Raw genomic sequence first — 22,425 nt, forward strand, 5'->3', positions numbered from 1 at the left:
CTCATCTGTCTCTCTTGTCATGGCTGGTGGTTTTGAACTGCTAACCTTGTGATTAGCCCTCTGGTGTTTAACCCATTACGGTGCCAGGGCCTATTAAAAAAACAAGTGTAGCACAGAGAAATTGTCTGCAGCCCCATCCATTGCTCACAGAGACATGTCAAACCACTTTTTGTTTTGAATAAATTCTTGCATATGTGAACTGGAATCCTAGTTGCAATCGTTTCAGGCTAACCCTCATATAATCCAACAAATGTTGACCACTTGAATTAGACTTACTTGCTTCAAAGTCCATTACAACTGAATGGCCTTATTTGAGCTTCTAATCCTTGTCTGGTGCTTAGATATCTATTCCTACTATATTTTGGCCATAGCAGTCTCCTTTCTATTTCTCAAACATACCCTGTTCATTTCTGGCATAAAATGTTTGTCCTTGCTCTTTCCTCTACCTCTAGATCCTCATATGCCAGCTCCTGCACATCTTTCTGACCTCACCTTAAATGTCATCACTTCTGACAGTGACACTAGCTAACGTTTCCTCAGATCCTCCCAGTCATTCTCTAGCATGTTATGCCCTTTTATTTTCTTCATAACACTTATTCTCTGAAATGAACTTATTCCTTTCCAAAAGCTTCTTGTATGTAAGTTTTGGAGCAGGAGAAACTAGCTTGTTGGTCATGTTCACGGTCTTATTTATACTGTATAAAACAGTGCCTGGCACAGGTCTCAAAAAAACACACCACCCTCAAGTCACTTTTGATTCACAGTGACCTGCTAGGACAGGGTAGAACTGCCTCTGTGGGTTTCTGAGACTATATCTTTATGGGAATAGAAAGCCTTATCTTTCTCCCATGTAGTGACTAGTGGTTTTGAACTGCTGACCTTGTGGTTAGCAGTCCAACTTGTAACCCATGATACCACCAAGGTTCCCTTTCTGGCACATGGTAGAGAGTGAGAATGTCCTGAGCAAATGAATTAATGAATGGCTAAAACCTTATAGACAATACTACCATCAGTCACCAACCTTCAATCCTTCCACCATGCCCTAGTTCAAAGAGGAAACATCATTGTCATTAGCAGTTTTAGATGGCATATCTAAGATTTTCATTTATTACACGGCAATAAACTAAAATGAAAAGAAAAACTTCTAAATAAAATCTAATGAAAAGAAAAACACATACGGTATAAATTGTTGGAGAACTAATGTGACTGCTATTGACTTCAAATTGGGAAGATAAGCATTCACACATAAAATCCCCAGGTTTCTTCCATTCCACAAGCAAGTTGTTCTTTTTTAAGGAGAGCTGTATGATATCTGGATGAGCAGGCACCACTGAAAGAAAAAAACAATACAAATTAGCTTCTGGAGTTCAGGTTGATAAGCTACATACATGAGTAGAGGTGACGAAGATCATGAACCTAAACTAAAATAGAGCTGATGTTTTTAATGGCCTCACATGATCAGACAGATAGTTCTTGAATTCTTGAGTAGCCACAATGGAGGAAGGTTATTTAAAACTGCCTAATAAATTGGACTTAAAGAACATCTTTGGGAGTGTCTGGCAGATGACATGAATTCTGAACCTTTCCAGGTGGGAAAGGATCAGGCTACTATCAGAACATCCAGCTGTGACAAAGAGAATACGGACGAGGAATGCCGGGCCCCAAATGTGCCTTCGGCTAATGGGCAAAGGCACCAGGGACTGGGATTCCCCTAGCTGTCATTCATTCATCCCAATCAAAAACCAGTCTCAAAATACTGTTGTTAGGTGCTGTCAAGTCCAACTCATAGTGATCCCATGGGCCAGAGGAGAACATCCCCCATGAGGTTTTATTGAGGGTAATCTTCATGGAAGCTGATTGGCAGGTCTTTCTCTCATGGCACTGCTGAGTGGGTTTGAATCACCAACCTTTCTGTTAGTAGCCAAATGCCATACTGGTTGTGCCATCAGGATTACTTGTCGGCCAATCTGTTTTCTCAAGGGTCAGCTCTACGTAAGCCTGCTCAATCAGAGAGAGTAATTCACAGAAAACAACATGTAGATGTCATCTTCTAGGGGAGCAACCATCTTTTATGTCACCACAAACATCCAGGAATAAAAGCAGCAAACTGAGCTTTAAAAGGCCCCTTTAGGACAAGCTGGTAAGCAAGGGAGAGGAAAGAGGGGTTTTGCTTCAGATTACCTTGACCTTCTTACCCTGACCTACAAACTAAGTTAATTTGGGTCCATTATTAGAATTTATTTCCAAGATTATCTAAAGCAGTGGGTCTCAACCTTCCAAAAGCTTCAACCCTTTAATACAGTTCCTCATGCTGTGGTGACCCCCCCCCCCCACAACCACAAAATTATTTTCCTTGCTACTTCATAACTGTCATTTTGCTACTATTATCAATCTGGCGATCCCTTTGAAAGGGTCGTTCGAACCCCACGGGGGTTGCCACCCACAGGTTAAGAACCGCTGATCTTAAAGGCATGTTAAAATAGTGCTCTGCTCCAAGTCTTGAAGGCATGTTTCATTTGATGACTAGTTGCTTAAAAATCAACTGTATAACATGTAGATAAAATCAGAACTCCTTGGGGATATTTCAAAAAATAAATACACCATTATGGTTACAGTGTTCTGCTTTAGAGATTTACCTGTGGACACCTGAACTGATATTAATCATTAGGGGTCAAGAGAAACCATGCAGACCATTTTACATATGACGACCAACATGTAGGAGCTAGGGCTTCAACCACATGTTTTGGTTTCTAGTTGAGGGCACTTTTGAATAGGTATATGGTTGTTCTGATTGGTTGGTGGCTGTGCCATGCTGAGTGATAAATATTTTTTAGTATCAGTCTTTATCACATCGTCTTGATTCTGAGCATTTAAAGAAATAGATCATCTGGGAACCCTGTAGGATATAGTGCTTATTCTGCAGCAGCATCTGCTCAAGTCGCATAAGTGAAGAGAATAGAGATTGTGGAGTCAGAGAGGCTGGGTTCCAGTCTCAGTTCTTCAACGAACTGCTTGAAGTCCCAGAATGTCCCTAAGCAAACTTGGACAAAACACCAGTTCAATGAATATTACACATTCCAAGTTGGCTTCTTTAAAAAGGTTCTGTCAAAGAAAGGTGTCCATATATACACGTCTTTATTGTTTGGGGAAGGTTTTAAGACTACAATCATCAATCACCCATTCTTTCATTCATTTGTGTACTGATTGTTCAAAAGATGTAACATATTTAGTCCATACTCTTAGAGGACTGTTCAAACTTACCATGAGAATTTAAAGCTATTACACTGAATGATGGTCTAATTTTTCCTACATTATCCTTCACCATTATTTGGATGCTACTATGTTCCAAACGAGAATCCGTCAGATTAAAGGAACAACCTACACGATGACCTTCCCTATAGGAGTTTTCACACTGAAGAGGTGTTTCCAGGTATTTGTGCCTATAAGAGAAAAGTGAGATAATTTTCTGTATTACTCTTAAGACTTTTTTTCAAGAATTTAAAAAATAAAAGATGGACAATGGCCATGAAAAAAATTTTTAACCTTTATTTGATATGGGCTCATTGCACATTGTAGAAAGAAAAGAATATTTCTTTCTGATGTATATTGCTATTTTCCATAGTTATGGAAATGAAACATGACCCACATGTACAGACATTATTGAAAAATACAAATAATACCATAAGCAAGGTTAAAAAAAAGGTCACAACAGTACACTGACAGGAGTTGCCAGAAATCCAGACTCATTTATATACCATATTTCATATACCATATATACTCGAGTATAGACCAACCCGAATATCAGCCGAGGCACCTAATTGTACCACAAAAACTGCATTAAAAATGTGCTGAAAAACTCAGCTTATACATGAGTATATACAGTAAGTACTCATTTATATTTAGTTCACAGATGTTAATGAAACGCTGGTCTTGATTTTTGTTGTTTTGAAGAGGACAAGTCAATGCTGATCTGAGATCAAGCTTGGCTGAAAGCGGAGAACATCTGAAAGCAACACAGCCATGCTGGTCAAGGATGTCACTTCACCTGGATCCACAAGCAAGCAGCAGGTAAGAAATGAAGCACCAGATCACACCAGGCAGAGATGCTGCACAAGGCCTCTTTAAAGTGTGGAAAAGCAAGGGCGTTTCTCGGAGGCCTACGGTGTGCCCCCCCCAACCGAAGGTATTTTTAATTGCCCCCTATGCACGTGCAAAGTGGACACTGAATAAGGAAGACTGGCGAAGAATCACTGCATTTAATCATGCATATGATTACATTGAATTATGGTGCTGGCAAAGAACACTGAAAGTACCATGGACTGCCAAAAGAACAGGCAAATCAGTCTTGGAAGAAGTACAGACAAAATACTCCTTCAAGCCGAGGATGGTGAGACTTCGTCTCGCACACTTCAGACATGCTCTCAGGAGAGAACAGTCCCTAGACAAGGTCATCATGCTTACTACCATTGAGGGGCAGAGAACAAGAGGAAGGCCCTCAACGATATGGACTGACACCGTGGCTGCAACAAGGGGCTCATAAAGAACAATGATGAGGATGACACACGACTGGGCAGGCTTGCCTTCTCATGTGCATGAGGCCGTTATGAGTTGGAATGGACTCATTGGCAGCCAACAAGAACAAGTAGTGTGCACACAGACAGAGTGTGCTCTGCAGCACACTCTTTTGACAGACCATCAAGGGATTCTGAGTTTTAGGAACTCGCAAAAGGGAACAGTGTCCAGCCTGACATCATCAGCCACTGTGGGAGTTGTGTAAAGGTTCCACAGAAAAGACAGACCGTTTTGAAAAATGAACTAAAAGCCTCCCCGAAACCCTTGACCGTTTAGCTCAGAATCAGTCATCTTTCATAATTTAGCATCTTTCATAATTTAACATGCAGATTCTCACAGAGACGCTGACAGAAGGCTTTGCACAGGGCTGAAGAATCAACAACTTTGAAAGCCACTCTCCAAAGGATCCTCCTGCAACATGCACATCTGACATCTAATGTATTTACTCCTTCAATGGAGTGGGGGGGGGGACCACGACAAAGAAATGCTGCAATGTGGAAACTGCTCTTGTCCTTCCAGAGGTTGTCACGCACGCACGCACGCACGGAGGAGCTTTCTCTCCTAGCTCCAGGCTCTCGGCAGCCGTGAATGAGCACAGTCTTCGCAAACGGATGTGACTGTCACAGCCAATGAACTCTTAGGCCTGGAATGCTCTCCACCCGTGGCCAGAAACAGAAACTGAAGAAACTTAGGCTAGTTTTAGGAATGTTACATAATTAAAGAAAGTTATGTAGGAGCTTTTTTTTTTTTTTTTAACATATCAAAGGAACTCCTCTCATGAGCAACCTTTGAGGTTCTTTTTGTATTTTTTATACCCTGAGTAGATCACATATTCTCTCAGGCTACAGCTGGACATTGATTAATTTCATACTTATTTGATTTTTATTTTCCAATAATATTTCATTGTGTAGATATAGGTCTTTTTTTCCTTACTTTTATTGGGGGCTCTTACATCTCTTATCACAATCCATACATTCATCCAGTGTGCCAAGCACATTTGCACATATGCCGCCATCATTTTCAAAGCATTCTCTTCCCACTTGAGCCCGATAGCAGCTCCCCGTTCTTCCCCCTTCCTCTCCCACCCTCCCTCCCCCTTGATAAGTTATAGATTATTTTCATATCTTACATCTTCCTCTGTCGCCCCTCACCCACTTTTCCGTTATTTGTCCCCCTGGGTAGGGGTTATCGGTTTGACCTTGTGATTGATTCCCCGTTTCTCCCCCCACCCTCCCTTAATCCTCCTGGTATGTCTACTCGCCTTGTTGACCCTGAGGGGTTTATCGATCCTGGATTCCCTGTGTTTTGGGCTCTTATCTGTAGCAGTGTGCAAGTTCTGACCTAATCCGATTTGTATGGCAGAATTGAGGTCATGATAGTGGAGGGAAGGAAGCACCAAAGAGCTAGAGGAAAGTTGTGTTTCATCGGTGCTATACTGCCCCCTGACTGGCACATCTCTTCCTTGTGACCCCTCTGTGACGGGATGTGACATGGATTTATTTATTTTTAAATCTTTTCATGAAAGAGGAAAATACTGGCTTTACAGAGGCCACTTGTTTGGGCCCCTTGTTGATGACCAGATGAGAGCCTAAGGGCTGGCACACATTCAGGTGCTTCCTGTTTAAAATGTCACATGGAATTCCTCCACACAGTCATGACCACATTGGAGCCCCAAGGAGAAATCGTACAAATCAAAGACTACTCTCTCAACTTTGCAAGGAGCCCTGGTGGCATGGTAGTTTCACATGGGGCTGGTAACCACAGGATCAACAGTTCGAAATCTCCTCTAGAGAGTGGCACGTCTCAGAAACCCCCAGGGGCAGTTCTACCCTGCCCTATCACGTCACTATGAGCCAGAATCAACTTGATAGCAGTGAGTTCGATTTGGCTCACAATTCTGAAGATGATTCACAAGGTAAGAACGGTCCCAAAGTTCACTAGCCTGGCTTCTGTAGCTGTTCCTTCTGAGCCTTTTTTGACACCAAACTGTCCCAGCAGGAACACATTTGTCCTGAGACTTCAAAATGACTTCCCGTTTTCTGGTTTGAGGATGGAGGTAAGCAGAAGCACCCAGTCTTTGACATACTTTACCCATATACCTAGACCCATTCCTGGCCCTTGACACTGAACTCTCTATCTCAACCCTCCCTTTGTGCTTTTGATTAGGAAGAGTCTATCTGAGGCGAGGAGGGGAGAGCAGGGTAGGGTGAAAAGAAAGAGAACAGGTGACACGCTGGTCCTTTGAGGTGAGGGAAGGGCATCAGTGCACCAACAGCATTGGCAAGACAGTGGAGATGAACACAAAAACCTGTAACAATATCTCTTGTTTATTGAAAGCTTACTCTCTAAGGCAGGAGTCCTCAAACTTTTTAAACATGGCACCAGTTCACTGTCCCCCAGACCCGTTGGAGGGCCGGACTATAGTTTAAAAAAAAATATGAACAAATTCCTATGCACACTGCACATATCTTATTTTGAAGTGAAAAACAAAATGAGGCAAAAATACCCGGCAGCCTGGATAAACATCCTTGGTGGGCCACATGTGGCCCGCGGGCCATAGTTTGAGGACCCCTGCTCTAAGGCTAGCGGTGACACTTAACATACAAAAACTCATCCCTTAAAACAATCTTCCAAAGCAGGCACTATTGTGCCTCTGCATTTTATGGATTATGGAACAGGCTTGGAGAAAGAGGACTTTCCAAAATCACGTTGCTTGGCCCACAAAGACAATGCGCTCTATCAGACTCTGGTGAGTAGCAATTGGGGTCTTTAAACCACATGCAAATTATTGCTCTCGCCCCACCCACAGGAAACAAAAACGACGAAAATGAAAGATGCATGGAAGCAATTAGTCCAATGTACTAACGCGTTGACCATGTAAACGTAAGTGGATGATACTGAGACCAGAAGAACGGCCTGGTGCTTAGCTACTGCTGCCAATTGCGCTGAGAGAAATCACAAAGCACAGAGGGGCAGTGGCCAATGAAGCACAGAGGGCGGTGCCTGAGGAACATAGAGGGGAAGCAGGAGTGGCATACAAGGGCATGGCAGAGAGGGGCACGGCATAGAGGGGCATGGCAGAGAGGGGCATGGTATAGAGGGGCGGTGGCCAAGGAGCATAAAGGGGCATTGTGGTAGTTATAAAATCGTTTGTCAATTTGAGAGGATTAAGAATGAAGGGTTGAGGTCTAATCTATCAATCAGGTCACAGCCAATGATGCTTCTGTGTGGACATGGCCTTCTCCTGAAGGTTCTGGGAACTCTGGTATTCCTCCTCGAAGGCAGGAGACACTTTCAGCTAATTCCCTGGGAGACATTACAGCTGACAAGACGCATGGAGCTACTCTAGTGCCCTGAGCTGTAGTAGCCACGTGGAGAACCCTGCCAGTGCTGAGATGCTTACACCACTACAGAATCCACAAGACTCCCCACCCACTGGGCTATGATCTTCCTGCATTCGGCATCATTGCATGTGTTCCATGAGTCTGAAAAGGACTTTATAGACTGGTATCGGACATATGGGTTTATATGGGACTTATGGATGATCTGGACTGGGCTAGGATATTTTCTTAATGTACAATTACTCTTTATATAAAGTTCTTTCTTATACACGAGTGTCTATGAATTTGTTTCTCTAGTCAACCCAGACTAACACAGGCATGGTATAGAGGGGCAGCAGCCGAAGGCCATAGAGGGGCATGGCATAGAGAAGGAGCACCCAGAGGACCACAGAGAGGGCATGGCATAGAGGAGTTGTAGCCGAGAAGCTTAGAGGGGCAAAGCACAGAGAAGGGGAGGCCAAGGAGCTTAGAAGGACAAGGCATTGAGGGGCGGAGACTGAAGACCATAGAGAGGGGTGGCATAAAGGGGCGGTGGTCAAGGAGCATAGAGGGGCATGGCATAGAGGGGTAGCATGTGAGGATCATAGAGGGTAGCTCATCAAGGAACATAGAGGGGCACAGCATAGAGGGGCGGCGGCCGAGGATCTTAAAGGGGCATAGCATAGAGGGGCATGGCATAGGGGTGGTGACTGAAAAGCTTGGAGGGGCATGGCCTAGAGGGGCGGAAACGAAAACCACAGAGGAACATGATAGGCAAGGACTGAAGTCCACAGAGGAGCATGGCAGAGGGGAGGCCGAGGAAGAGCTTAGAGGGGCATGACATGGAGGGGCGATTATCGAGGGGCATGGCATAGAGGGGCAGGGACTGAAGATTTAAAGGAGCATGGCCTAGAGTGGTAGCACATGAGGAGCATAGGGTGCTATGGCATAGAGGGGCAGCACCTCATATGGGGGGCCTAGAGGGCAGCGGCTGAGAACCACAGAGAGGCTTAGCCAAGTTGCTGCGCCTGGGGAACATAGAAGGGAGTCTGCGAAAGAGAAGAGAGAGGCACGGTATATAGAGGCGATGGCCAAGGAGCATAGGGGGGCATGACATAGAGCAGCGGGGACTGAAAACCATAGAGGGATGGCACCTGAGAAGCATAGGAATTGCATGGCCTAGAGGGGTGGCAACCGATGAGCATAGCGGGGCATGGCATAGCGGGCCAGCAGACAAGGACCATAGAGGGACATGGCATAGAGGGGCAGGTCATAAGGGGGAGGTGCCCAAGGACCACAGAGGAACATGGCATAGAGGGTCGGTGGCCAAGGACCATAGAGGGGGGATGGCATAGAGGGGTGGCGGCCGAAGAACTTGGAGGGGTATGGCCTAGAGAGGTGGTAATGAAGACCATAGAGGGGCGTGGGATAGACGGGCGAGGACTGAAGACCAGAGGGGCATGGCATACAGGGTGGCACCTGAGGGGCATAGCATAGTGGGATGGCACTTGAGGAGCATAGAGAAGGCACAGCATGGAGTGGCAGCACCGGAGGAGCATATGGAGGCATGGCTTAGCAGGACAATGACCATGGAGCACAGGGGAGCAAGGCATAGAGGTGCACAGCATAGAGGGGAGACAGCCGAGGAACATAGAAGAGCATTGCATAGAGGGGCAGCAGGTGACAATCATAGCGAGGAGGCCAAGGAGCATAAATGGGCATGGCATAGAGGGGCAGCCTGTGAGGATCATAGAGAGGAGGCCACCAAGTTGCATAGAGGGGCATGGCATACAGGGGTAGCGGCCAAGGAGCATGCATGGGGGGCGGAAGGGGGGCAGGAGGGCATACAGCGACAGAGGGGCACGTCATAAAGAGGTGGTGCCCAAAGAGCACAGAAAGCCATGGCATAGAGGGGCAGCACCCAAGGTGCTTGAAGGAGCATGGCATAGAGGGCCCTGCACAGCACAGAGAGGAGGGGCCCGAGGACCATAGAGAGGCATGACATAGAGGGGGAGCGGCAGAGGACCATAAAGGTGAGGCCACCAAGGAGCATAGAAGGGCATGGCCGAGGAGCACAGGGGAGCATAGAGGGGCAGTGCCCAAGGAGCACAGAGGGGCGTGGAATAGAGGGGCATGGTCGGTGGCCCAGGAGCATAGGGGAGCAAAGAGGGGTATGGCAGAGAGGGGCGGGGACTGAATGCCATAAAGGAGCATGGCATAGCAGGGCGACACATGGCATAGAGGGGTGGCGGCCAAGGAGCACGAGAGAGCATAGAGGGGCAACAGCCAAGGAGCTAGGACATGGCCTAGAGATGCACATCATAGAGGGGCTCAAGTGGGAAGAGAATGCTTTGAAAATGATGATGGCGCCATATGTATTATATGTATTATAAGATATATTATGTACTATATTATATATATATATGTAAAATATAATTTGCTTTGCCTCTCCGCCCAGACCTGAAGACCCCCAGTGGACACCCCACAACCAAGGAACCCCAATTAGGAGGACAGCACAGATCTTATCATTCATCCTCAATCAGGATTTCCCCCTATGTAGGTATACTTAAGGAGAGGAAGAATATATTTTTCCTTATAATTTAATGTGTTCATGCATCTACCCAGAAGTTAGCACCCACAAGAGAGTCTAAGCTCCTGGACAAAGCTTGGAGCCTGAACAAACATACATTAGCAACTCTCCTGTGTCTTAATCTCATGTTTCCTATTACTATTCTTAAAACTTTCATTTCTTGCCCTTTCCTTAAGTTTTCCTTTCTTTAATCGAAGTATCTAAAGTTTTACTTTAGAACACTATTAACCTATCTTTTAGTTTTCTTCTTGTCAAACCTTTTCTTACCTTCACATCCTCATAAAACCAAAAGGTGACAGTATTAGTACATTAAAAAAATGGTGCCTGACTATCAAAAGATATAGCATCTGGGGTCTTAAAGGCTTGAAGATAAACAAGCGGCCATCTAGCTCAGAAGCAACAAAACACACATGGAAGAAGCACACCAACCTGTGTGACCACGAGGTGTCGAAGGGATCAGGTATCAGGCATCAAAGAAGAAAAAAATCATATCATTGTAAATGAGGGTGAGTGCAGAGTGGAGACCCAAAGCCCATCTGTAGGTAACTGGACACCCCCTTACTGAAGGGTTGCGGGGAGGAGACGAGCCAGTCAGGTTGTAGGGTAGCAACGATGAAATATACAACTTTCCTCTACTTCTTAAATGCTTCCTCTTCCCACTATTATGATCCCAAGTCTACTTTACAAATCTTGGCTAGATCAGACAATGTACATTGGTACAGAGAGGAAACACAGGGAAATCCAGGACAGATGATACCTTCAGGACCAGTGGTGAGTGGCAATACCGGGAGGGTGGAGGGAGGTTGGGGTAGAAAGGGGGAACCGATTACAAGGATCTACATATAATCTACTTCCTGGAGGATGGACAACAGAAAAGTAGGTGAAGGGAGACATTGCACAGTGTAAGATATGACAAAATAATAGTTTATCAATTATGAAGGGTTCATGAGGGAGGGGACAGGGAGGGGGAAAAATGAGGAGCTGATATTAAGGGTTCAAGTAGAAAGCAAATGTTTTGAGAATGATGACAGCAACAAATGTACAAATGTGCTTGACACAATGGCTGGATGTATGGATTGTGATAAGACTTGTACGAGCCCCCAATAAATTGATTTTAAAAAAACCATTTTCTCTATCAAATATTAGTATTCATTCCTCCATCATTGCCATTTTTGAGCCTAATCTTCCTTCCTTTAGCCTACCAAATAACACTACCTGATCTTCCCCCCTACTTTTTACCTACTGCTTCTTTCACTCTTCCTCCTCTAACACTCCCTTCCCCCACTTTCGGATGGCTCTCCTAACACCTAATCTAACACTCTGCCCTGGATACCTAAACCAAATTGTCTACTGCACCACCTAACAGAGTTAACTGCTCCCAAATAACACATGTTAAAGGGAGCTGATAGCAAGGAATTCAGGAAGGAAGAAAATGTTTGGAAACCGATTGTGGTAGCAATTGCACAATACTGCTTGATGTGACTGAACTATGGGATGGTATGATATCTGGTATAATATCTGTAATAGCTCCCAATAAAATGGTTTTGAAAAAATATAAAAATAAAAAATTTTCACATTCTAATTTCTTCACCATACTTTGCTATAGCACCCATATCTTCTGTGTTTCCTTCCAAGTATCAAGCAGGCCCTTGTTGTAAGACCCAATTGTTCTTACATTGGAGCTAGGATTTATTGCGAGGTCAAAATCCATTCCTGGATCTATATCTTAATGTAAAATCAATTAAGATACAAATAGCTACACACAGCTAATGGCAACTATACTGGATAGTGCATGTCTATACTACAGAAAGAGTCCACAATAATGACCCTGGCAATGTGTGACAAGAACTGGTGATCCCCATTACTTGCCTCCCTGGGGTGTCGCTGAACCATTACTATCTTGAGTTCCATGTGTGCGGTAATGCGGTGAACTCCAACTTGAGGTACTTACAAGGTCAGCTATGAGTCAAAATTGACTCGATGGCAGTGGATTTTTGAGGGTTGTTTTTTTTTCCGCCATGTGTGAGGCACTGACCTCGAGACATAGACCCTGCTCTCAAGAGAGATCAGTCTAGCAAGGGCTATTAGCAAGTAAACAGGAAATGACAACACACCGTCCTAAGTGGTGTGACACAGGAAGTGCAGGGTGCCACGGGACACAATGAATAGGCACATAGCTAGATTTGAGAAGGCAAGGAAAGCTTTCTGTGGAGGAGGTGACATTTTTAAAGAGACAGCTAAGAGACAGCCAGTGGAAGGGGCAAGGCATAGAATTCAGGAGGGCATCGCCTGCTGCCCCCTTGTGTTTTGAGTGCAGAGTGAGGGGGAGGTACGGAAAGAAGTTCAGGTGTGGGCCTGGGGGAAGGAGGCAGGTGGGCCCGAGGAGGGAGGTAAGACCAGAGGCTAGCCAGGTTAAGAAAAGACAGACCATAAAGGGCTTGTCATGCTGATGAATTTGGAATTCATCCCAAAGTCATCAGGCAGTCACTGGAGCAGTCGAAGTAAAGGAAACACAATGGGTGTTCGAAAATAAATAAAACCCGGAAGGAGCCTGGAACCAAAAAGAAAAGAGAAATACAATGGGGATGGAGAGTGGGCAAGTGAACCTGTACAACCTCAAAGGACCCTTGCTCACATGGCAGGGAAAAAACCCCAACTGAAGCATAGGGCCCTTGAGCTTCTTCAAGAGCGATTTGTACAGTTGCTGGGAGTATCTGGCCATCTGTGCCAATAAAGGTGATAGCCTATGAAGTTTATGTGACAATTCTCCTCTGTCCGGTAAGCTTGCTATGAATTGGAAGTCAATCTGAGGCATACAACAACTCTTCCATAGGAGAGGAGAGTGAATGCTAACCCCTGGGACAATTTGGGAGGTTTTTATTTTAAAATTCAGCTGATTTTTGGCATTTCATCCCAGGATATAGCCATGTTTATTTTAATATACAGAGTTATTGGCCTATGTACATATATTTATATGGCAATACGTTGAGGTAATGGATGGTCTTTGGGCCTCTGTTCAAGCCTTGCCTCAACACAAGAACGCTTTGTTCTAGCAACCTGGCATTCTGTGATGTTCACTCTCCCAACACGATCACTGAAGACAAAGTGGGTGCATAAGCAAATGTGGTGAAGAAAGCTGATGGTGCCCGGCTATTAAAAGATATAGCGTGTGGGGTCTTAAAGGCTTGAAGATAAACAAGCGACCATCTAGCTCAGAAGCAATAAATCCATATGGAAGAAGCACACCAGCCTGTGTGATCATGAGGTGTTGACGGAATCAGGTAATAGTCAGAAGACCCAAACAAACAAACATATTGTTGAGAAAGAGGGGTCAGAGAAGAGACCCAAAATTCATCTGTAGATCGTGGGACATCCCCTCACAGAAGAGTCCCAAGGAAGGGATGAGTAAACCAGGGTGCAGTAAAGCACTGATTAAACACACAATATTCCTCTGGTTCTTTGAGGCTTCCTCATCCCCCACCATCATGACCCCAGTCCTGCCTTTCACTGCGGGCTAGACCAGACATTGTACACTGGTATAGAAAAGAGCTCAGGACACACAGAATCCAGGTCAGATAAACCCCTCAGGAACAGAAATGGGAGTAGGGATACCAGGAGGGGACAGGGTGGTAGAGTGAGGAGGGGAGGAAGAGGGAACCGATCGCAATGACCGACACATAACCACACACACACACACCCGGGGGATGAACAACAGAAGTTGGGGAAGAGAGGCAGCAGTTAGTGTAAGGTGTGAAAAGTAAAATAGAACCTTTAACTACACAGAGACCAAAGGGCAACATTTGCCCACAAGTAAAGATGAGAAGACAGGGAGGGCAAGGAAACCAAATGAACAGAAACAGGAACCCAGGTAGAGATGGGGCGAATGCTGACATACTGCTGGAGTTATAACCAACGCCAGGAAACAACTTTGTGTGCATGAGTTACTGGATGAAAAATTAATTTCCAATAGAAATTCTCATTTAAAACACAATAAAATGCTCCAAAAAATGAAAACAAGTAAGAAACACCAATCGTTCATACATTACTGGTAGGGATACAACGTGGTACAGCCACTCTAGAAAAGAGTTTGATGGTTTCTTTAAAACTAACCATGTAATTACCATAAAACCAAAACTCACCGGTATCCAGTCACTTCCAACTCAGCAATCCTGTAGGGCAGGATAGAACTGCCCCCCGTGCATTTCTCAGACTGTAAATCTCTACGGGAGTAGAAAGTCATCCTTCTCCCGAGGAGTGGCTGGTGGTTTCAAACTGCTGACCTTGTAACCACTATGCTACCAGGGCTTCCTGCCACTACCACATGATCTATCAATCGTATTCTTGGGCAGTTGCAGCAAGGAAATGAAAGCTCGAGTTCTCACAAGGACCTATAACTCAAATGTTCACGGCAACTTTATTCAGCATTACTCCAAACGGAAAACTAAGATGACCTCCAATGGGAGCACGGTCACGTGAACTGTAGTTCACCTAACAGGCTCCAACTTGGCGACAAAAAGGTATGAACTCGTGATACCTGCAAGAACTGGAATCGAGTGGGAAGGTGAGTAGCAAAAGAATACCTGCGGTTTCACTCGACTTCACTAATATTCTTCCAATGACAAAAGTGTACACATAGAACCGACTAATGATTAATAGCTGCTAGGGGTGAGGGATGGGGAGGGGTGGTGGCAGAAGGGAGGTGGGGGTGACCATAAAAGAGCCACCTGAGAGATCCTATTGGTGCTGGAACTGTTCTGTATCTAAACGTGTGTTAATTACACAGAACTATACACACATACACATGAAGGCAAGTAAAATTGGGCAAGGTCGGTGGACTATACCCATGTCAAACTTCTGGTTTTGATATTGCGTCCTCGCTATTCAAGATGTTACCCTCAGTGGGGAAGGAGTGGGACTGTGCATCAGACTTAGCTGTAACCTTAGTTTTTAGGGGGGTGGGGAGGGGTCATTTCCCATGGACTTGTAGTTAATTAGGCTTTTTTTTTCAAATGCATTATCCAATGAAGCAAATGGTGCCATCTTCTTGGGCTTGCAGAAGAGGCGACTCTTTTAAAAGCAAAACTAGCTTGGCTCCACAGGCTGCTGACACAAGCACAGTTCGTCTTTCTCCTGTACATACTCACCAATAGTAGAGAAGGTAGGTGGTGTTGGGACCTGTAGTATTCCCAGGGAGCCACGAACACTTCATAGTGGTCAGGTTGAACCAGATGCATCGCAGCTCAGTCACAGCGGACCTGGGATCACCTAGAAAACCCAGGCTAAGAGTTTAGGGCTCTACTTTCCTTAAAACGCAAACTAGCCGATTCATTCTGGAAGAGTGGAGGGTTGGTCAGTGTGCCTCCTGCTACCTGACCAGAAAGCTCATCCCTAAACTTTCCTTGTTTCATGCCAAAGGCACTTAGGACAGAGAAACTCAAAAACTCCCTACCATCAAGTCAATCAGAACTCATTGCCTCCCTATGGACAAAGTAAAACCGCCCCTGTGGGCTTCTGAGGCGGTAAATCTTTCCAGGAGGTCAAAGTCCCATATCTCTCCTAATGGGTGGCTGGTGGGCTCCAACTGCTGACCTTGTGGTGGGCAGCACAGCTCATCACCTGCACTCCCAGCGCTCCGGGGCAGAAACAACCTACATTGAATTTGCTTACAGCATTAACACCGCTGGATTATATGAAAATATCTTTCCTATCTCTGAGGAACCCTCTCTCCTGGACCCCCTACCTGGAGAGACAGAGATTAAAGGTCAAATCACATTTCAACCATAAGCAATGATTATGGAATTCCTAATCGAATGTGGAAGCAGAAACAATCCCTTAGTCTGCCTGTTCTTTGGAAAACAAACACTTTACGGAGTTATCATTTGCCTTCCTATCTTATGATTAAGACTGACACATGTCTTGTTCCAAAACTAAACAAGTCCAACCAATTGATGAACGGATAACCCAAATGTGCATATACATCCAGCGGACTGCAACCTAGCCAGGGATAGCAATGACGGGTGCCACGAGGTGGCCGAACCTTGACAACATTATGCTGAGTGAAAGCAGTCAGTTGCAAAAGGACAAAAGTCATATGATCGCATGAAATTAGCAAGGGGGCCTCAAAAAGTTCACGGAAAAATAGAGTGAAAAGATAACGGACCCCACCCCCCAGCCCAATGAACTTTGTGAAGCCTCCTTATACACTAAGGTGGTGTTGGGGTTTGGTTTTTAAAACACTGGACCTGGAATCTGAAAACCTCAGGCTCAGGGCTGCCACTTGCGACCAGAGCAAATCCCTTCAGTTCCTTCCTCCCTCGGAAAATGGATCAGGATCATACTCTATGCCTTGCTTCCTTCTCAAGATAAGTTTATAAGGCTTGGTTTGGGAGATGTGTGTGTGTGTGTGTGTGTGTGTACATTGTGTATCTGATTTTTCAAATTGTTAAGTGCTATTTAACTATCAAGGATACCTGGGGACACTGTCGGATTAAGCATTGGACTGGTCAGTAGTTCAAATCCCCCAGCTGCTCCAAGGGAGAGAGATGAGGCTGTCTGCTCTCATACAGATTTACAGCCTTGGGAAATCTACCTCGTACTGCTTGGCTCAGAATGCACTTGGTCGCCATGGAGTTGGGTGGGTGTGTGGGTCTGTTCAACATTAACTATCAGGTCATGTTATTCACGCTATCTGTGAGCTCCAGGACGGTAGGGATGTCCTCTCATATATCATTAAGGTGCCAGTTCCTAGTCCAATGACGGGCATTTAGGAGACTGCAAATACTTAAGAAGTCAATAAATTAATGAGCAGTGAACATATGCACACGGAAAATTTGGATTCACTCTTGAGGCACCATGAAATGTGCTTGCGGTTGTTACCTTCTGGAGGTGAGATGCACTTTTTCTCCCCTTTCAAAGTTTTCTCACTTTCATTGGTGCCACACTGGGAGATGACGTGTAGACAAATGTCTTCATTCAGGGGCACTTCTTCCAAACGACGAGAGTCTAAAGTAATTTTCTAAGGAAATAAAAAAGGCATTGTTGTATTAAGTACACAGAAATACACTTAAATAATAAGTAATTAGCATACCCAATGTGTGTGTGTCTGTTTAAAGGGAAGTCTCAAATGGTACATTCACTGCCTTCAAATCAATTCTGGCTCATGACAACCCTACAGGAGATAGAGTAGAACTGCCTCTGCAGGTTTCCAAGATTGTACCACTTTGCGGGAGTAGAAAGCCTTGTCTTTCCCCCGAGGAGTGACTGGTGTTTTTGAACTGCTGATCTTCTGGATAGCAGCAACTGATTCTCAACCATGGGTGATTTTTCCCTCCCTCTGTGGAGACATTTGGGGGTGGGGGAACGGTTGCTACTGGCATCTAGTGGATGCCATAAAATATCCTACAATGCACAGAATAGAAATAAGAAATTAATTCCGTTCATTTTTATTTATTCCCCCCAAATAGTTTTATTGGCATATAATTTACATATCATACAATTCAGTATTTCAATCACATCAAGAAGTATTTCAATCATCACCACAAGCAATATTAGAGCATTTTCTTCATTCTTATACTAATTGTTATTAGCTCCTCATTTCCCCCCAACCTCCCCTGCCTTACCCACCAGAAACCATGAATCCAGTTACTGTCTCTGTAGATTTACCTATCCTGGATTTCATATACAGAAAAGCATACAACAAAAAAACTACTAATAATAACAAAGCAAAGCAGATAAAAACCTCAATAGAAAAGAAAGCAGAAAATATTAAAAACTAGAGCAAATTTAAGTGGGTCATAAGGAAGATCAAATAAGAGACTAAATTTTAGGTTAATCTACTTTCGAACTCATTCTGTATGTTAAACGCACATACATCATCCTAACACATCAACTGTATAAAATCAATTTCGAAAGAAGTACAACAGGACTTACCAAAGTTCAATTCCAGCACATATGGTGTGCCATCACCATCAAGGTAAAAGGATTACTATAAGAATCCAGTCATCGTGGCTACATCTAGGGCCGTGGTTCTCAACCTTCCTCAACCTTTTAGTACAGTTCCTCATGTGGTGGTGAGCCCCCCAAACATAACATTATTTTTGGTGCTACTTCATAACTGTCATTTTGCTACTGCTATGAATCTGGCGACCCCTGTGAAAGGGTCATTCAAGCCCCAAAGGGGTCGCGACCCACAGGCTAAGAACTGCCGATCTAGGGAAAGGGAAGTCTCTAGGTAGTGCAGATAGTTCACATGTTGTGCTGCTCATGGCTGGATGTTCCAGTCTACCCTAAGACTCTTTAGAAGAAAGACATACTTCCAAAGAATTATCTATTGCAAACTATAGAACACAGTTCTACTCTGACATACATGGGTTTGCTATGAGTCAGAATTGAATCCATGGCAACTGGTTTGTTTTTCTGGGGAGATGGGGTTGGGAGAAGACTTGAGAGAAAAAGAGAATTACTTCTTTGAATACTTGTCCATACAGATTGTACAGATTGAAATATCTCATAGTCATGCATATAAAATTTAAAGGTTCCCATAGATGCTACTCATCTGTCAGTTTGGTTTACTGGGGTGGCTTGCATCTTGCTGTGGTGCTGGAAGCTGTGCCATTTGTATTTCGAACACCAGCAGGATCACCACAGGTGTCAGAGGAGCTTCCAGACTATGAAAAAGGACTAGATTGTCCACTTTAAAAGGACTAGCCACTGAAAACCTTATAAGGAGCAGCTTAACATTGTAAGATATAGTGCCAGAAGATGAGCCATTGCAGTTGGAAGGCACTCAAAATATGACTGAAGAAGAGTTACTGTCTCAAAATACAGTTGACCTTAATGACACGGATAGAAGCAAATTTCTCAGGACTTTTTCACTGGGATATGAATGAAAATGGGAAGAGATAGCTGCAAATATCTATAAATAGTCACAATTGAAAGGTGTCACAACTGAAATGGAACAAATAAAAATTGGTAGCCTAAGAATTAGTGTGCTGAAATGGACTGGTAATGACCATTTTGAATTAGATAATCATATGGGTGGCTATGCCATCAAATAACAAATCCAAGAGGAATGGTATCACATTCATCATGAAAAGGAACATTTGGACGTCATCTTGAAGTATAATGCTATCTGTGAAAGGAAAATAACTATACATCTATAAATAAGACCAGTTAATATAAACATTATTTGAATTTGTTCCAACACCAAAGCCAGTGAAATAGAAATTGAACAATTCTACCAACTTCTTCCAACTACAATTGATCAAACATACAAAGAGATACATTGAAAATTATTGGTGATTGATTGCAAAAGTTGAAAAAAAGAGGAACAATCAATAGTTGGAAAAATAGAGCCTCAGTGATGAAAACAATGGTGGAGATGATATGATTGAATATTGCAGAACTCTTCATCGCAAACATCTTTTCTCAACAACTTAAAACAATTACTAAATATGAATTGGAGTTGACTCAATGGCAATGGATTTATATGGAATACACAGAGATCAAATTTACTATCAATGTGGGGAGATGGATAAGTTCAATAACAAGGACAGGTGACAATTACGTAACAAATCAATTGCTCATATTAAGTTTAGGTTGAAGCTAAAGAAAATTAAAACATATCCACAAAAGGCAAAACATGATGTTGCACACATTCAATCTGAGTTTAGGGACCATATCAAAAACAGTTTTGAATAAAAAAAACCAGATTTGATACCCCGATAACAGAAGACCAAATGAGTTGCGAGATGACATACACAAAGAAATCTAATGGTCATTAAAATGATTAGAGGAAAAAAGATCAAAGTGGATGTCAGAAGAGATCCTGGCAGCTCTAGAGGGCAAGTGGAGTATTTATAATTCAATGTCCAAAGGCCTGGAGTCAGAAAAGAAAAGAAAAAACACCTCTAAGCTGAAAGAACTAAAGGAAAAATGTAAGCCTCAAATTACGATATTGAAGGGTTCTATGGGAAAAAACATTGAACGATGTGAGAAATATCAAAAGAAGATGGATGGAATACAGAGTCGCTGTACCAAAAAGAGCTCGTGGCTCTACCATTTCAGGTGATAGGTAGCATATGAGCAAGAACCCATGATGCAGAAGAAAGTTCAAGCTGCACTGAGCGCATTAGCCAAAAGCAATTCTCTAGTAATTGATGACCCACCGATGGAAATGTTCTAAGAAGCTGATGAAGCACCGGAAGCGCTCACTCATGTATGCCAGGAAATTTGGAAGACAGCTACCTGAACAACCAACTGGAAGAGACTCAAATCTGCGTCCATTCCAAAGAAAAGGAAACATAACTGAATGTGGAAATTATCTAGTGGCATCATTAATATTACATACAATTAAATTTTGCTGAAGGTAATTCAAAACAGTTGCAGCAGTACAGGGAGCTGGCAGAAATTCAAGGCAGATTCAGAAGAGGATATAGAATGAGGGATTTCATTGCTGGTATCAGATGGATCACTAGTAAGATGCTTGCTTGCGCTTTATTAACTATGTAAAGGCATGCAACTATGTGTATCATACCAAACTATGGATAACATCGAGAAGAATGGGAATTCCAAAACCCTTCTTAGTGCTCAAGTGGAACCTGTACATACACCACCACGACGTAATTATTCAAAAAGAATGAGGAGATAACTGCAAGGTTTAAAATCAGAAAAGGTATGTTTAAGGGTTGTATCCTTTCGCCATATTTAAAGTAATCTGAGAACACGAAGAACACGGCATCAGGTTTGGAAGAAGGCTCATTAACAACCGTGACATGCAGATGACCCAACCTTGCTTGCTGAATGTGAGGAAGACTTGAAGCAATTGATGATGAAGATCAAGGATGGAAACTTTTGGTCTGGATTATGACTCAATGTGAAGAAAATCAAACGTCTTCAAACTGAATCAATGGAGAGCATCGTGATAAACAGAGCAAAGACTGAAGTTGCCAAAGAGTTCATCTTGCTTGAATCCACAAACAATGTCTATGGAAGCAGCGGTCCAGAAACCCAACAACATATTGCAATAGGCAAATCTGCTACAGTACCCTTTTATAGGGTTAAAGCAAGGATAATCACTTTGAGGACTAGTTCGGTGTCATTGATTCAATTCTGACTCACTGCCATTGATTCAATTCTGACTCACAGCAACCCTATAGGCCAGGGAAGTTCTGACCTTCTGGGTTGCCAAGACTACAAATCTTGACAGGAATAGACAGCCTCATCTTTCTCCAGCAGAGTGCCTGGTGGGTTCAAATTGCTGCCCTTGAGGAGCTAGCACCCCCCTACCCCAAGCCATGGTGTTTACCATCACCTCATAAGCATGCGAAAGCTGGGTAAAGAATAAGAACGACCACAGAAGAACCGATGTATATGAATTGTGGTGCTGGTGAATATTGAAAGTGCCATGGGCTTACAGAAGAACAACCAAATCTGTCTTGGAAGACGTATCGGGGTTTCGAACTGGTCACCTTGCATGTTACCCACTACACCACCAGTGCTGTGAAAAGGACATAACCAAAAAACTCACTGCCTTTGAGTTGATGCCAACTCATAGCAAGCCTATAGGACAGGGTAGAACAGACAGCCTATCCAGTGAGTTTTTGAGACTGTAATTGTGTTTTACGGGATTAGAAAGCCTCCTCTTTCTCCCAAGAGTGGCTGCCGTTTTTGAACTGCCGACCTTGTAGTTAACAGGCCAACCTGTAGCCTCTATGCCACCAGGGCTCCTGAAAAGTAGATAAGCTGTATATAAACATAGAAAACCAACTTAAAGGCAGCATACAGATGTGGATCACAAATCTGCTTAGTATGACTTAGAATAATGAGATCTACGGACTCTCTTGAAAATTAACATTTCCTCTTGAAAGTAAACAAGCGGCCATCTAGCCCAGAAGCAACAAAGCCCACATGGAAGCAGCACACCAACATGTGTGATCATGAAGG

At 43.7% G+C, this 22,425-nt stretch overlaps 1 protein-coding gene across 1 annotated transcript in view; it reads right to left on the bottom strand.

The window, feature by feature from the left end:
* The window catches only part of IL13RA1 (interleukin 13 receptor subunit alpha 1), a 77,072-nt gene that overhangs the window by 33,981 nt on the left and 20,666 nt on the right, over positions 1-22,425 (bottom strand). Inside the window, exons 3-6 of the mRNA XM_045298559.1 lie at positions 17,359-17,497; positions 15,627-15,747; positions 3,262-3,440; positions 1,179-1,330 (exon numbers count right to left, since the gene is read on the bottom strand). Of these exons, the coding sequence (XP_045154494.1) occupies positions 1,179-1,330; positions 3,262-3,440; positions 15,627-15,747; positions 17,359-17,497 (591 nt within the window). The remainder of the gene's footprint in view (positions 1-1,178; positions 1,331-3,261; positions 3,441-15,626; positions 15,748-17,358; positions 17,498-22,425) is intronic.

The sequence above is a fragment of the Echinops telfairi genome, unplaced genomic scaffold, assembly GCF_000313985.2.
Source record: "Echinops telfairi isolate 266 unplaced genomic scaffold, ASM31398v2 ScPeMD7_7427;HRSCAF=8465, whole genome shotgun sequence".
Lineage (NCBI taxonomy): Eukaryota > Metazoa > Chordata > Mammalia > Afrosoricida > Tenrecidae > Echinops > Echinops telfairi.